Source organism: Ranitomeya imitator, chromosome 1 (assembly GCF_032444005.1).
Source record: "Ranitomeya imitator isolate aRanImi1 chromosome 1, aRanImi1.pri, whole genome shotgun sequence".
Taxonomy (NCBI): domain Eukaryota; kingdom Metazoa; phylum Chordata; class Amphibia; order Anura; family Dendrobatidae; genus Ranitomeya; species Ranitomeya imitator.
This window is the reverse complement of record NC_091282.1, coordinates 1,208,518,028-1,208,534,805: the sequence shown is the minus strand read 5'-3', so window position 1 is coordinate 1,208,534,805 and position 16,778 is coordinate 1,208,518,028. Positions and strand designations below refer to the sequence as shown.

At 47.0% G+C, this 16,778-nt stretch overlaps 1 protein-coding gene across 1 annotated transcript; it reads left to right on the top strand.

Moving 5' to 3' along the window:
- The first annotated feature begins 408 nt into the window (after positions 1 to 408).
- On the top strand, positions 409 to 16,315 carry LOC138657275 (bifunctional phosphoribosylaminoimidazole carboxylase/phosphoribosylaminoimidazole succinocarboxamide synthetase-like). Its single transcript, XM_069744957.1, has 10 exons — positions 409 to 610; positions 5,213 to 5,244; positions 6,705 to 6,902; positions 13,470 to 13,648; positions 13,767 to 13,946; positions 14,023 to 14,136; positions 14,225 to 14,308; positions 14,883 to 15,063; positions 15,716 to 15,874; positions 15,952 to 16,315. Exons 2-10 carry the CDS (start codon positions 5,229 to 5,231, stop codon positions 16,116 to 16,118), a joined length of 1,278 nt encoding a protein of 425 aa, XP_069601058.1. The 5' UTR covers positions 409 to 610; positions 5,213 to 5,228; the 3' UTR covers positions 16,119 to 16,315.
- Positions 16,316 to 16,778: the final 463 nt, after the last annotated feature.

The window sequence follows — 16,778 nt, the reverse complement described above, 5'->3', positions numbered from 1 at the left end:
ATCATCATCTACATATGTACAGAACTCCTGTGGGTTTCCATTCTACACCACTGCTCATGAGATCCACATCCTGTCTTCGGCCTACGGATATGTATATTGATGCACAATGCCTGTGGTGTGTAGGTGACAATCCAGTGTTCTTTGAATGGACATCTTGGATCCATTCCAAATGGGATTGAACTGTCCTAAACAAGAACTTTCTTCCCAAGTACGAGGAAGCCATCCGCAGGAAGGTGATGATTACTGCAGCCAATGACAATGTTCACATTGCTGGAAGATGATTGGACATTTGCCACAGAACATTCCAGAAACAAAGGTGGAGTCATGGCTGGTATGTGGGTGTGGATGTGAACTATTGGTATAAATAGAGGAAGAATCAAGTCCACCCCTCTCTCTCTGTCTCTCTCTCATTATTCCTGTGCTGCTTCATCCAAGTGCCTGAAAATATCCGATTTTAAGACCAGACAAGAAACCCCTTCAAGGAAACAAACCCAAGGAGAATATCTCATCGGTGAACAAGTGACGCGCTGGTTCGTGGAATCTGGAACGCCTGAGATATTGACCAGAAGTTCTGTGATATTCTTCATCAGTGAGCGGACGCGCTTAATTAGTAAGCATAAATTCCTTTAATTAGATTTAATACATGCATTATATTTGATGTTAATGTCTTTCTGTTAAGTTTAGGTCTATTGGCATGTGCAGCATTATATGGGGCAAATACGGTATCTGTATGGGGCCATGTACAGCATTATATGGGGCAAATATCTGTATGGGGCCTTGTGCAGCATTATATGAAGCAAATATCTGTATGGGGCCATGTGCAGCATTATATGGGGCAAATATCTGTATGGGGCCATGTGCAGCATTATATGGGGCAAATATCTGTATGGGGCCATGTGCAGCATTATATGGGGCAAATATCTGTATGGGGCCATGTGCAGCATTATATGGGGCAAATATCTGTATGGGGCCATGTGCAGCATTATATGGGGCAAATATCTGTATGGGGCCATGTGAAGCATTATATGGGGCAAATATCTGTATGGGGCCATGTGAAGCATTATATGGGGCAAATATCTGTATGGGGCCATGTGAAGCATTATATGGGGCAAATATCTGTATGGGGACATGTGAAGCATTATATGGGGCAAATATCTGTATGGGGCCATGTGCAGCATTATATGGGGCAAATATCTGTATGAGGCCTTGTGCAGCATTATATGGGGCAAATATCTGTATGGGGCCATGTGCAGCATTATATGGGGCAAATATCTGTATGAGGCCTTGTGCAGCATTATATGGGGCAAATATCTGTATGGGGCCATGTGAAGCATTATATGGGGCAAATATCTGTATGGGGCCATGTGCAGCATTACATGGGGCAAATATCTGTATGGGGTCATGTGCAGCATTATATGGGGCAAATATCTGTGAGGACATGTGAAGCATTATATGGGGCAAATATCTGTATGGGGACATGTGCAGCATTATATGGGGCAAATATCTGTATGGGGACATGTGCAGCATTACATGGGGCAAATATCTGTATGGGGTCATGTGCAGCATTATATGGGGCAAATATCTGTATGAGGACATGTGCAGCATTATATGGGGCAAATATCTGTATGGGGACATGTGCAGCATTATATGGGGCAAATATCTGTATGGGGCCATGTGCAGCATTATATGGGGCAAATATCTGTATGGGGTCATGTGAAGCATTATATGGGGCAAATATTTGTATGGGGCCTTGTGCAGCATTATATGGGGCAAATATCTGTATGGGGCCATGTGCAGCATTATATGGGGCAAATATCTGTATGGGGCCATGTGCAGCAATATATGGGGCAAATATCTGTATGGGGCCATGTGCAGCAATATATGGGGCAAATATCTGTATGGGGCCATGTGCAGCAATATATGGGGCAAATATCTGTATGGGGCCATGTGCAGCATTATATGGGGCAAATATCTGTATGGGGCCTTCTGCAGTATTATATGGGGCAAATATCTGTATGGGGCCTTGTGCAACATTATATGGGGCAAATATCTGTATGGGGCCATGTGCAGCATTATATGGGGCAAATATCTGTATGGGGCCATGTGCAGCAATATATGGGGCAAATATCTGTATGGGGCCATGTGCAGCATTATATGGGGCAAATATCTGTATGGGGCCTTGTGCAGTATTATATGGGGCAAATATCTGTATGGGGACTTGTGCAGCATTATATGGGGCAAATATCTGTATGGGGACTTGTGCAGCATTATATGGGGCAAATATCTGTATGGGGCCATGTGCAGTATTATATGGGGCAAATATCTCTATGGAGCAACTTATGGGGCAATGTGCAGCATTATATGGGGCAAATATCTGTATGGGGCCTTGTGCAGCATTATATGGGGCAAATATCTGTATGGGGCAATGTGAAGCATTATATGGGGCAAATATCTGTATGGGGCCATGTGCAGCCTCACAGGGCTCCATGGTGCAGCCCCTCGGTCCTCTCCTCACACCTCCATGGTGCAGCCCCTCGCTCCTCTCCTTACAGGGCTCCATGGTGCAGCCCCTCGGTCCTCTCCTCACACCTCCATGGTGCAGCCCCTCGGTCCTCTCCTCACACCTCCATGGTGCAGCCCCTCGCTCCTCTCCTCACAGGGCTCCATGGTGCAGCCCCTCGGTCCTCTCCTCACACCTCCATGGTGCAGCCCCTCGGTCCTCTCCTCACAGGGCTCCATGGTGCAGCCCCTCAGTCCTCTCCTCACAGGGCTCCATGGTGCAGCCCCTCAGTCCTCTCCTCACACCTCCATGGTTCAGCCCCTCGGTCCTCTCCTCACAGGGCTCCATGGTGCAGCCCTTCAGTCCTCTCCTCACACCTCCATGGTGCAGCCCCTCAGTCCTCTCCTCACACCTCCATGGTGCAGCCCCTCAGTCCTCTCCTCACACCTCCATGGTGCAGCCCCTCAGTCCTCTCCTCACAGGGCTCCATGGTGCAGCCCCTCGGTCCTCTCCTCACAGGGCTCCATGGTGCAGCCCCTCAGTCCTCTCCTCACACCTCCATGGTTCAGCCCCTCAGTCCTCTCCTCACAGGGCTCCATGGTTCAGCCCCTCAGTCCTTTCCTCACAGGGCTCCATGGTGCAGCCCTTCAGTCCTCTCCTCACACCTCCATGGTGTAGCCCCTCAGTCCTCTCCTCACAGGGCTCCATGGTGCAGCCCCTCAGTCCTCTCCTCACAGGGCTCCATGGTTCAGCCCCTCAGTCCTTTCCTCACATGCTCCATGGTGCAGCCCCTCAGTCCTCTCCTCACACCTCCATGGTGCAGCCCCTCAGTCCTCTCCTCACACGGCTCCATGGTGCAGCCCCTCGGTCCTCTCCTCACATGCTCCATGGTGCAGCCCCTCGGTCCTCTCCTCACACCTCCATGGTGCAGCCCCTCAGTCCTCACAGGGCTCCATGGTGCAGCCCCTCAGTCCTCTCCTCACAGGGCTCCATGGTGCAGCCCCTCAGTCCTCTCCTCACACCTCCATGGTGCAGCCCCTCAGTCCTCTCCTCACACCTCCATGGTGCAGCCCCTCAGTCCTCTCCTCACACGGCTCCATGGTGCAGCCCCTCGGTCCTCTCCTCACATGCTCCATGGTGCAGCCCCTCGGTCCTCTCCTCACACCTCCATGGTGCAGCCCCTCAGTCCTCTCCTCACAGGGCTCCATGGTGCAGCCCCTCAGTCCTCTCCTCACAGGGCTCCATGGTGCAGCCCCTCAGTCCTCTCCTCACACCTCCATGGTGCAGCCCCTCAGTCCTCTCCTCACACGGCTCCATGGTGCAGCCCCTCGGTCCTCTCCTCACATGCTCCATGGTGCAGCCCCTCGGTCCTCTCCTCACACCTCCATGGTGCAGCCCCTCAGTCCTCTCCTCACAGGGCTCCATGGTGCAGCCCCTCAGTCCTCTCCTCACAGGGCTCCATGGTGCAGCCCCTCAGTCCTCTCCTCACAGGGCTCCATGGTGCAGCCCCTCAGTCCTCTCCTCACACCTCCATGGTGCAGCCCCTCAGTCCTCTCCTCACACCTCCATGGTGCAGCCCCTCAGTCCTCTCCTCACACCTCCATGGTGCAGCCCCTCATTTCCCGCTTCTCTCCTATCTCCAGCCGCCTCAGTAAAACCCATGTTCCTGCTATCAGGTCTTCAGACTGTCTACTGGAGTAAAGGAGGCCCCGCCCCTTCTGGTGACGTCATTACCTCAAGAAATCAACTCCGTACTAGTCGCTCCCCACACATCTGCCCCATCCTCCGCTGACCTCGTGAATTTCCCTCGGACACTCTCACAGATGTTGCTCCGCCCCTAGTGGTGACAGTGGGAATACTCTCCGGTGATATGCAAATGAGTGTTTTGTCGCTGATTGGTCGGTGTAGGTGGGCGGGCACAGAGGCGTCCTCCTTATTGGCGCGGTCTCCCGCTCTGTCAGGCTACGTTCACATTGGCGTTCCGCCAATGTGCGTCGCTGTTGCGCTGGCGACGCAGCGGCGACGCGCCCCTATGTTTAACATAGGGGACGCGTGCGTCGTTTTGGTGGCGTTTTTCGCCACGTGCGTCGTTTCCGACGCTAGCGTCGGACGCAAGAAAACGCTACATGTAGCATTTTCTGTGCGTCCGATTTTCGTCGGAAAACGACGCACGCGTCGCAAAACGCGCGCGTTTTTGCGCGCGTTTGCGCGTTTTAGCGTGCGTCGCGCGTTGCGTCGCCGACGCACGGCGGCGCAACGCTAATGTGAACGTAGCCTCAGTCAGTGTGTGCGGCGGCGCCGTCCTCTTCTGTGCAGGGTGTCTCTGCTGGTCCTCCTCACGGCTAGGTAATGGTAACACTCGCGTCGCCATGTGCTTCTCCTCCCGCATGGCCGCCGCCTCCCTCTTTCATTGTAACATAGTTAGTGAGGCCGAAAAAAGACATTTGTCCATCCAGTTCAGCCTATATTCCATCATAATAAATCCCCAGATCTACGTCCTTCTACAGAACCTAATAATTGTATGATACAATATTGTTCTGCTCCATAGTAACATAATTAGTTAGTAGGCCGGTTCACGGGCAGTAATCCTAAGCTCTGGGCCTATGCAGGAAAGTGAGCTGCTGCACAGTGTAAAGAACTACAAGTCCCAGTATTCCCTGCTGCTGCATCCCTCTACTGACAGCTGTGTAATTATTGTCTCTTTATATTTAGGCATACAATCAGGAAGATGGAATCCAGCGGAGGTGAGTGCCGGGGTCCCCTCCTGTCATGTGACCAGGGCCATGTGGTGAGAATAGTGGGCACTGCCCTCCTGGGGTGAGGATGCTGTGAGCCTGCAGTGTGAGGAGCCAGGACACAGGCATACAAGAGGTTAACCTGTCCCATTTCTTATTCTCCCAGTAATCGCCACCACCTCTCCTGTATCTCACAGATAAGGCTGTGGTCACACTATCAGTGTTTGGTCAGTATTTTACCTCAGGATTTGTAGCCAAAACCAGGAGTGGAACAATCAGAGGAAAAGTATAATAGAAACATATGCACCACTTCTGTATTTATCACCCACTCCTGGTTTTGGCTACAAATACTGATGTAAAATACTGACCAAATACTGCTAGTGTGACGGCAGCCTTATTCCTGACTCCCCTCCCCCGCTCACCAACAATATCATGTGATTTGGTCCCATGCGGTATTTCCATGAGGCCGGTGCAGTCTGGTTTGATGGACGTCCTCGTGCAGTAGCATCGCCGGCTGCGCAGTACATCAGTGGGAGTACGCCGGCGACGCTACTGCACAGGTGAGAGTTCATTCAGGTGTGTGGATGACACAGGACACCTCATCCACATCTAGAAGAGCCAGCGGACGCCATCACACCGAGCAGCCTCACTTCACATACAGTGCGGACTCAATTACATGGTGTGCTGGGGTCACCGGGAGTCAGGACACAATGTAGTAACTCGTGAAATGCAGAGAAAGGCGTCTGTGTCTGGGATACTAAACTAGTGTCAGGTTCCCTTATAAAGGATGGGATTGGGGGCTTCTGACTGGATAAAAAGCTGTAGAATGTGGCCCCCGCTGCAAAAAGCTGCAAAGCACAAAAGTCTGATGGCAACAAACAACGTGTGTATGAGATTTCTGAGATCTAATAGGCTTTGCTGGTATTGTAAAAAGCAGCTGAGAATGAGCATAAACACCTAGTGTGAACATAACTGCATTTCATGGTCTGTATACAGAGGGCAGCACCACGGTGTGACCCGGCCTGTGGCTGGCCATGTACAGACCATGTACTGCGGCCGTCTGAGCCCATCAGTGTCTCTTCCGTGGGTCGGATCCATGCTGACTAGACACCAGCTGACACTTACTGGCTGTTTACAGACTAATCATTGTGTGCCCAGTATTAGATCAGCCGCACATTCCCTGATTACACAGGTCCATGTGCCCCCAATAACAATGATATCAATACTTATAAAACTAAACGTCGCCCCTGATTAACAATCCAGTTTAGGTGATTGAGGAACAAGCATTTTTCCACTTGTTTCCCAGTTGTTGGCTCCTCTACATGAGCCGTTCCTCCTTGCCGACCCCTCACATGACCTGATGTCTGCTCCCCATGTACGTGGTGTAGACCCCTCTAGTGGGGTCTCTCCGATAATCGCCATCCGTTGCTTACATGAAGTGATTTCTTGTCTCTTTTTCTCCCGTTAAGAGCTGAGACTCGGCAAGAAGCTTAATGAAGGTAAAACTAAAGAGGTGTACGAGCTCCTGGATCTCCCCGGCTGTGTCCTCATGCAGTCCAAGGACCAGATCACAGCGGGCAATGCAGCCAGGAAGGACCACATGGAGGGGAAAGCGGCCATCTCCAACAAGACCACCTGCTGCATATTCAAACTGCTGCAAGAAGCTGGTAAGATCTCGGACAGAAGGTTTATGCTGGTGTTTGTCTTTCCCTCATCTTTAAATGGAGGAAATGGTTCTCCATGGTTATCGCAGTACTGATATCTGAGGATCTTTGGTAGACATAGAGGCTTATTGTGATATCTGTAGCTTGCCTTTAAAGGGAATCTGACACATCGTTTCTGCTGCGTCATCTGATGGCAGCATAATGTAGTGGCAGAGACCCTGATTCCAGCAGTTATGACAGTTCTTAGATGCAGGATGAAGCGGAGGTGAGAAAGTTGCCCCTGGCTGCACCAGGCTCTCTGTATGCGTTCTCTATGAATAGTGATAAGCGAGCATGCTCGCCACTATTTGATGCTTGGAGCTCGCAGAGTATTAAAGGGGTTGCTTCGCCTTGAGCTCGGGTCCCCGCCCTGCATGTTTGCTGCTCTTTAGAGAGCCAGTGAGCATGCAGGGATTGTCTGCCACACGCTGTAATGCTACAGCAATGTTGGTTGTCATTAGTGGGCTGGCCGCACAGCATCATCAGGAACATGTCAGACCTGGCTCCGCCATGTTCGTCACATGCTGTGTGTGGTAACACTACCGCTGGTACTGTCTCAGTGCTGCGAGATCATGCTGGCAGATGTCAGCGTGGTTCCGCAGCTGACTGACCGTCAGCTGTGAAGCAGGCTTGGCCTGATGAGACTACTGCTCCCATCGGGCTGTGTGTGGTGTCCCTGATAACCGTGACAGCAGGTGCCGCTGATGGGAGAGTAGTATCATCTGCTGGCACCTGTGCTCACTGCAAAAAAAAAAATTACATACATCTACTCCAACTCTTTATGTACAGTTTTATTAATGGGGGTAACCTCTGGTATTGTATATACTTGAGTAGAAGCCGACCCGAGTATAAGCAGAGACCCCTAATTTTGCCACAAAAAACTGGGAAAATTTAATGACTCGAGTATAAGCCTAGGGTAAAAAATGCAGCAGCTACTGATAAATGTCAAAAATAAAAATAGATGCTAATAAAAGTAAAAAATAATTGAGACATCAGTAGGGTAAGTGTTTTTGAATATCCATATTGAATCAGGAGCCCCATATAATGCTCCATACATATCACGATGGGCCCCATAAGATGCTCCATATTACAGTGATGAATATGCAGCTCCACCTCCATTAGGGGTGGAGCCACATATTCATCACTGTAATGGGCGGCACCACGTGACCGCTCATACAGGAGAAGCTGCAGCGAGGACAGGAAGCAGCGCCAGCGAGGGAGCCGGGGAAGTATTTTATTAACAGCGGAGGGCGCACAGGGGTGGGAGGGGGTTGGGGACAGGGATCTTTATTTTAAACACCCAAAAAAAAAAAGATTTTTCATATCTTGTCTCCAGCGAACGCTGCTGGAGAGAAGAAATGAATAGCGGCTTCAGCACCATGCTGGGGGGACAGCGCTTACTGTAGCGCTGTCTCCTGCATGGCACACGGACAACATCCGTGTGCGGTATGTGTTTTACATGGACCCATTGACTTTAATGGGTCCGTGTAATACGTGCGCTCCCACGAACACTGACATGTCTCCGTGTTTTCCAAACAGACACACGGTCCGTGAAAACACGCTGACATGTGCAGAGACACATTGATTTTAAAGTGTCTACGTGAGTCAGTGTCTCCGGTACGTGAGGAAACTGTCACCTCACGTACCGGAGCCACTGACGTGTGAAACCGACCTTACATGATATGTGGGTGTAGCTGGCATATACAGTGCCTTGCCAAAGTATTCGGCCCCCTGGAACTTTTCAACCTTTTCCCACATATGCTTATTATTATTATTATTTATTGTTATAGCGCCATTTATTCCATGGCGTTTTACATGTGAGGAGGGGTATACATGATAAAAACAAGTACAATAATCTTAAACAATACAAGTCATAACTGGTACAGGAGGAGTGAGGACCCTGCCCGCGAAGGCTTACAGCCTACAAGGGATGGGTGAGAATACAGTAGGCGAGGATAGAGCTGGTCATGCAGCGGTTTGGTTGATCGGTGGTTACTGCAGGTTGTAGGCTTGTCGGAAGAGGTGGGTCTTCAGGTTCTTTTTGAAGGTTTCGATGGTAGGCGAGAGTCTGATGTGTTGTGGTAGAGGGTTCCAGAGTAAGGCCGCCGTCACACATGCGAGTTTTACGGACGTAAGAGCGCAGAATCTACGTCCGTAAAACTCGCAAAAAATACGGCACAATTATTCTCTATGCCCCTGCTCCTATTTGCCGTATTTTACTGATCAGTATTATACGGCTTTCTACGGCCGTACAAAATCGCAGCATGCTGCGTTTGTCACCGTACTGCGCAAGAAATACGCCAATGAAAGTCTATGGAAGCGTGAAAAATACGGATTACACACGGACAAGCAGTGTGACTTGCGAGAAATACGCAGCGCTGTTAGAGAGAAAAGCCGGTAATTCAGTGCGGTGTACAGTAAAATCACACTGACAGCTTACAGAAGAATAGGTAGAATAAATGTGTACACATAGAATAGGTATATATATATATATGTCAGTGAGACACATATATGTATATATATTAATATTTATTCCAGCGCTATACAGCTTGAAAGCCGGTAATTCAATTACCGGCTTTTTCCTTCTCCTTCCTAAAACCCGACATGATTTGAGACATGGTTTACATACAGTAAACCATGTCTTCTCTCCATTTTTTTTGCAGATTCCACACTACTAATGTCAGTAGTGTGTATCTGCAAAATTTGGCCGTTCTAGCTCTTAAAATAAAGGGTTAAATGGCGGAAAAAATTGGCGTGGGCTCCCGCGCAATTTTCTCCGCCAGAGTAGTAAAGCCAGTGACTGAGGGCAGATATTAATAGCCTGGAGAGGGTCCACGGTTATTGGCCCCCCCCTGGCTAAAAATATCTGCCCCCAGCCACCCCAGAAAAGGCACATCTGGAAGATGCGCCTATTCTGGCACTTGGCCACTCTCTTCCCATTCCCGTGTAGCGGTGGGATATGGGGTAATGAAGGGTTAATGCCACCTTGCTATTGTAAGGTGACATTAAGCCTAATTAATAATGGAGAGGCGTCAATTATGACACCTATCCATTATTAATCCAATACTAGTAAAGGGTTAAATAAAACACAAACACATTTTTTAAAATTATTTTAATGAAATAAAAACAATGGTTGTTGCAGTATTTTATTCAACGCCCAATCCAGTCACTGAAGACCCTCGTTCTGTGAGTAAAAAAACATAATAAACCAACAATATACTTACCCTCCGCAGATCTGTAACGTCCAACGATGTAAATCCTTCTGAAGGGGTTAAAACATTTTGCAGCAAGGAGCTGTGCTAATGCAGGCTGCTCCTCGCTGCAAAACCCCAGGGAATGAGGCTAAAAATAGATCAATGATCTATATTTAGCTTCATTTGCGGTGAGGCGCCCTCTGCTGGCTGTTCATAGATCGTGGGAAATTACCTAGAAAGCTCCCTGGCTCCCTGGCTTTCTAGGTAATTTCCCACGATCTATGAACAGCCAGCAGAGGGCGCCTCACCGCAAATGATGCTAAATATAGACCATTGATCTATTTTTAGCCTCATTCCCTGGGGTTTTGCAGCGAGGAGCAGCCTGCATTAGCACAGCTCCTTGCTGCAAAATGTTTTAACCCCTTCAGAAGGATTTACATCGTTGGACGTTACAGATCTGCGGAGGGTAAGTATATTGTTGGTTTATTATGTTTCTTTACTCACAGAACGAGGGTCTTCAGTGACTGGATTGGGCGTTGAATAAAATACTACAACAACCATTGTTTTTATTTCATTAAAATAATTTTAAAGAATGTGTTTGTGTTTTATTTAACCCTTCACTACAATTGGATTAATAATGGATAGGTGTCATAATTGACGCCTCTCCATTATTAATTAGGCTTAATGTCACCTTACAATAGCAAGGTGGCATTAACCCTTCATTACCCCATATCCCACCGCTACACGGGAATGGGAAGAGAGTGGCCAAGTGCCAGAATAGGCGCATCTTCCAGATGTGCCTGTTCTGGGGTGGCTGGGGGCAGATATTTTTAGCCAGGGGGGGGCCAATAACCGTGGACCCTCTCCAGGCTATTAATATGTGCCCTCAGTCACTGGCTTTACTACTCTGGCGGAGAAAATTGCGCGGGAGCCCACGCCAATTTTTTCCGCCAGTTAACCCTTTATTTTAAGAGCTAGAACGGCCAAATTTTGCAGATACACACTACTGACATTAGTAGTGTGGAATCTGCAAAAAAAATGGAGAGAAGACATGGTTTACTGTATGTAAACCATGTCTCAAATCATGTCGGGTTTTATGAAGGAGAAAGAAAAAGCCGGTAATTGAATTACCGGCTTTCAAGCTGTATAGCGCTGGAATAAGTATTAATATATATACATATATGTGTCTACTGACATATATATATATATATATATATATATATTCTTTTCTTTTTGGGACACATGGATCACTTCTATAGCGGTATGTTGGTTTTGCAAGCCTGCGAGAAAACCACGCAGTACGGATGCCATACGGATTACATACGGAGGATGCCATGCGCAAAAAACGCTGACACAGCCTGCCTACGGAGGAGCAACGGACCATTTTTTTGGGGACTTTTCAGCGTATTACGGCCGTAATATACGGACCGTATTGTTTTACGCTGTGTGTGACGCCGGCCTAAGGGTGATACGTGAGAGAAATCTTGTATGCAATTGTGGGAAGAGGAGATAAGAGGGGAGTAGAGTAGGAGATCTTGTGAGGATCTGAGGTTGCGTGTAGATAAGTATCGGGAGACGAGGTCACAGATGTATGGAGGAGACAGGTTGTGGATGGCTTTGTACGCCATGGTTAGGGTTTTGTACTGGAGTCTCTTCAAACATGCTTCAAACATAAAGATACTAAATGTAAAACTTTTGGTGAAGAATCAACAACAAGTGGAACACAATTGTGAAGTTGAACAAAATTTATTGGTTATTTTAAATTTTTGTGGAAATTCAAAAACTGAGTGGGGCGTGCAATATTATTCGGCCCCTTTAACTTAATACTTTGTTGCGCCACCTTTTGCTGCGATTACAGCTGCAAGTCGCTTGGGGTATGTCTCTTATCAGTTTTGTACATCGAGAGAATAATTCTTGCCCATTGTTCCTTGGCAAACATCTCAAGCTCAGTGAGGTTTGATGGAGATCGTTTGTGAACAGCAGTTTTCAGCTCTTTCCACAGATTCTCGATTGGATTGAGGTCTGGACTTTGACTTGGCCATTCTAACACCTGGATACGTTTATTTGTGAACCATTTCATTGTAGATTTTGCTTTGTGTTTGGGATCATTGTCTTGTTGGAAGACAAATCACCGTCCCAGTCTCAGGTCTCTTGCAGACTCCAACAGGTCTTCTGCAAGAATGGTCCTGTATTTGGCTCCATCCATCTTCCCATCAATTTTAGCCATCTTCCCTGTCCCTGCTAAAGAAAAGCAGGCCCAAAGCATGATGCTGCCACCACCATGTTTGACAGTGGGGATGGTGTGTTCAGGGTGATGAGCTGTGTTGCCTTTACACCAAACATATCGTTTGGCATTGTTGCCAAAAAGTTCTATTTTTGGTTTCATCTGACCAGAGCACCTTCTTCCACATGTTTGGTGTGTCTCCCAGGTGGCTTGTTGCAAACTTTAAACAACACTTTTTATGGATATCTTTGAGAAATGGCTTTCTTCTTGCCACTCTTCCATAAAGGCCAGATTTGTGCAGTGTGCGACTGATTGTTGTCCTATGGACAGACTGTCCCACCTCAGCTGTAAGTCTCTGCAGTTCATCCAGAGTGATCATGGGCCTCTTGGCTTCATCTCTGATCAGTCTTCTCCTTGTTTGAGATGAAAGTTTAGAGGGACGGCCGGGTCTTGGTAGATTTGCAGTGGTATGATACTCCTTCCATTTCAATATGATAGCTTGCACAGTGCTCCTTGGGATGTTTAAAGTTTTGGAAATCATTTTGTATCCAAATCCAACTTTAAACTTCTCGACAACAGTATCATGGACCTGCCTGTTGTGTTCCTTGGTCTTCATGATGCTCTCTGTGCTTCAAACAGAACCCTGAGACTATCACAGAGCAGGTGTATTTATACGGAGACTTGATTACACACAGGTGGATTATATTTATCATCATTAGGCATTTAGGACAACATTGGATCATTCAGAGATCCACAATGAACTTCTGGAGTGAGTTTGATGCACTGAAAGTAAAGGGGCCGAATAATATTGCTCGCCCCACTCTTCAGTTTTTGAATTTCCACAAATTTAAAATTAAAAATAAATTTCGTTCAACTTCACAATTGTGTTCCACTTATTGTTGATTCTTCACAAAAAATTTACATTTGGTATCTTTATGTTTGAAGCATGATATGTGGGAAAAGGTTGAAAAGTTCAAGGGGGGCCAGATACTTTCACAAGGCATTGTAGGCGGCAGGCATCACTCGTGGTGGTGGGGCAGGCGTGTTTTTACCTTCAATAATTGTTCTTGCATCTAACGAATATTGTGATGGATGAATTATTTCCCCCCTCAGGTATAAAGACAGCATTCGTGAAGAAGTGCAGTGCGACTGGTTTCATTGCCTCTCACTGTGAGATGATCCCTATAGAGTGGGTGTGCAGGAGAATAGCCACCGGATCCTTCCTGAAGAGAAATCCTGGGGTGCCGGAAGGATGTAAATTTTATCCCCCTAAAGTGGAGATGTTTTTCAAGGTTTGTGTTTGAGGGGCTTCCGTCCTGTACTTCCATTTAGTCTTCAGAAAACTGCATGTACAGGTGCAATATTTCTGCATTGCCTAGAATTGAAAATAAAAAAAAAATATATTTTTAGGATGATGCCAATAATGACCCTCAATGGTCCGAAGAGCAGCTGATTGCTGCCAACCTGAACTGTGCTGGCCTTGTGATTGGCCAGGCGGAGGTGGACATCATGAACCATTCTACAGCGGCCATCTTCGAGATTGTGGAAAAAACCTGGTCAACACAAGACTGCACATTAGTGGACATGAAGGTTAGGACCTTTCTAGGTCTCGCAGTTAGCACCTTAACGTTATCAGCATATTAATTGTCTGAATTTCTAAACTTAGATTGAGTTTGGTGTGGATGTGACCAAAAAAGAAATAGTCCTGGCTGATGTGATAGACAATGACTCGTGGCGTCTATGGCCCTCAGGTGATAAGACCCAGCAGAAGGATAAACAGGTATTCACCGGACTTCTAACATTCATAATGGTAAGACTTGGCAGAAGGAATGTTAATAACTAACTTGTCTCGTGGGTTTCCTCCCCAGACTTACCGCGATCTGAAGGAGATCACCCCAGAGGCCATGCAGACGGTCAAAAGAAACTTTGAGTGGGTTGCAGACAAAGTGGAGGTAATGTTATGGTTCCCCCTCCCCTATAACTGCTGGTGTCGCTGTGTACTGCTTGTATTCACAAATCCTACTTCTGTTTGCTGGCAAAAAGTTTGTCTCCTGGGGGCAACTATGTTTCGCTTTCATCTTTATGCACAAAAATATCTGTTAAGGAAAATCTAAAATGTCTCCTGAAACCTTGCCAGACGTGTAACTGTAAGGGTATGTGCACACGTTCAGGATTTTTCGTGTTTTTTTTTCGCTTAAACACACATATACATCCTATCATTTAGAATGCATTCAGCAAATTTTGTGCACATGATGCCTCTTTTTCTGCGAAAAGACGCATCGCGATAAAAAAAAGCAGCATGTTCATTAATTTTGCTGTTTTTTTTTTTTTTTTTTTGCGTTTTTCCGCTTTTTAATGTATTGGGAAAGCTCCGGAAAAAAAACGCATGCGGTTTTCTGGCAGAAATGTCTGGGTTTTTGTCAGGAAATTTCTGCCAGAAATCCTGAACGTGTGCACATAGCCTAACAATGGTCTGTTCTGTGCTCTTCTCAGTAACTACATCTATCTAACGTTGTCTTTCCTCAGCTGCTGCTGACTAGTGATGGCCAAGGACGGGTTGTTGTGTTGATGGGGTCAATTTCTGACCTAGTGCACTGTGAAAAGATTCAGAAATCCTGTACAAATTATGGCATCCCGTGTGAACTGAGGGTGACGTCTGCTCACAAAGGACCTGATGAGACGCTGAGAATAAAGGCAGAGTATGAAGGTAAGATCTTAAGTGGTCCGCACCAACTCAGAACAGCAAAAGCAAACCTTTTCATATGCGGTGTGACAATTGGAAATTTTAACCGATTGTCACATTTTAATTTTATTTATTTTTTTCAAATATGGGGGTATTGGAATCAGCTATCAACCGTTAAGGCTTATTAAACTTTGCTGGTCTTTCATATGATTTCTGCCAATGCTGCCTGAAGGAGTTATTCCATAAGAATTTAAGATTTGATTATACGAAGGTCCTTGAACCCCCAAAAGCATAATGGATAAATGGGCAAGTAAAGGATTTAAAGGGGGCGTAGGGGACAACTTGCTTTCTGCTGCTATCCTCCTCATTTCTTCCTCGTAGCTTCACTAAAGCCATAACATGCTTCTGAGGCTGTGCAAGAGCCAACAAGAAGTCCCATTCTGTAGGTGTTAGTCCCCTAAACTGCTTCTCTAGAAGAAAATAGGGCCTTGTATGAGCCCATAATTCTCCAGAGTCAGTCTCTGTACTGAAAGCATTAGATGTGACCAGCAGGACCTTTTATAGTTAGGAGTAAACTAGTGGCCTGTAATGCATAATATTTAAATGTTGCCCAAGTACCCAGTGTAGGTGCCCCAATATGACACTTGCCCACTGCATGATCTCGTATGTCTCCTAGGAGATGGCATTCCCACAGTGTTTGTTGCGGTTGCTGGTCGAAGCAATGGTTTGGGTCCTGTCCTCTCTGGAAATACAGCGTATCCCGTTATTAACTGCCCACCGCTCACTGCTGACTGGGGGGCCCAGGACGTCTGGTCATCTCTGCGAATGCCCAGCGGTAAGTAAATCCTGAGGAACATGGTGGTATCATTGTACGTGTCTGAGCAGTGACAATGTTCTCCTGTCTCCTCACAGGGCTGGGCTGTTCTACCGTGTTATCTCCAGAGGCGGCCGCTCAGTTTGCAGCGCAAATATTTGGCCTGAATGATCATCTGGTTTGGTCTAAGCTGCGCTCCTGTACTCTGAATACGTGGATTTCCCTCAAGGAAGCAGATGCAAAGCTGAGACAGTGTAGCACGTAACGGCTCGTCATAACACGGAGTCTCATGCAGAATTAGAATTCAGGCACTTCTGACCTACAATAGGCATATATTACTTTTTATTATATATTATATATATTTTACATATATATGTACTATAGTACATGTGACTGTTATAGGGACACCAAACGTGGGTTATATTGGTGTAAAGATTTTGTAATAAATGAATTTAAGACATGCATTGTCTCCCTTATTAATTGTATATGTGCTAACAGGCCTTTATAAAGGAATAGCCTGGGACTAAAAAAGTGGTCCCCAGGGCATCTTCATAAGGATGCCAGCAGTTATGGCTACAAAATATGAGGAGCTCCATGCAGCATCGCTGTTCCACAGTGGTGGTGCAGAGGGCGGCCGGACTGTGTTCAGTGAAAGTGCCTCTGTGTATCCTAAGGGTTCGCTCCCCTAGGATTTCACAGGGCTAGGTCACGGCCACACATCCCACGTCGCAGGAAAGGATTCGGGGAGTAAACTCGCCGTGCTCGCCTGTTGGTGTTGCGGGGGGAGATCGGCCCTCTTAAAAGGGTCAGTCACGAGAAAACAATGTCAGAATCGCCAAGATCCATTATTTGTGAAAAAAATGGAAATTTGGCGAAAATTTTTCAAATTTGAATTTTTATGCCCTTAAAATCACAGAGATATGTT

Coding starts and splice junctions, on each gene's coding strand:
- LOC138657275 (XM_069744957.1), top strand. Junction 6,903..13,469: donor CAAACTGCTGCAAGAAGCTG/GTAAGATCTCGG, acceptor TTCCCCCCTCAG/GTATAAAGACAGCATTCGTG. Junction 15,064..15,715: donor AATAAAGGCAGAGTATGAAG/GTAAGATCTTAA, acceptor TATGTCTCCTAG/GAGATGGCATTCCCACAGTG.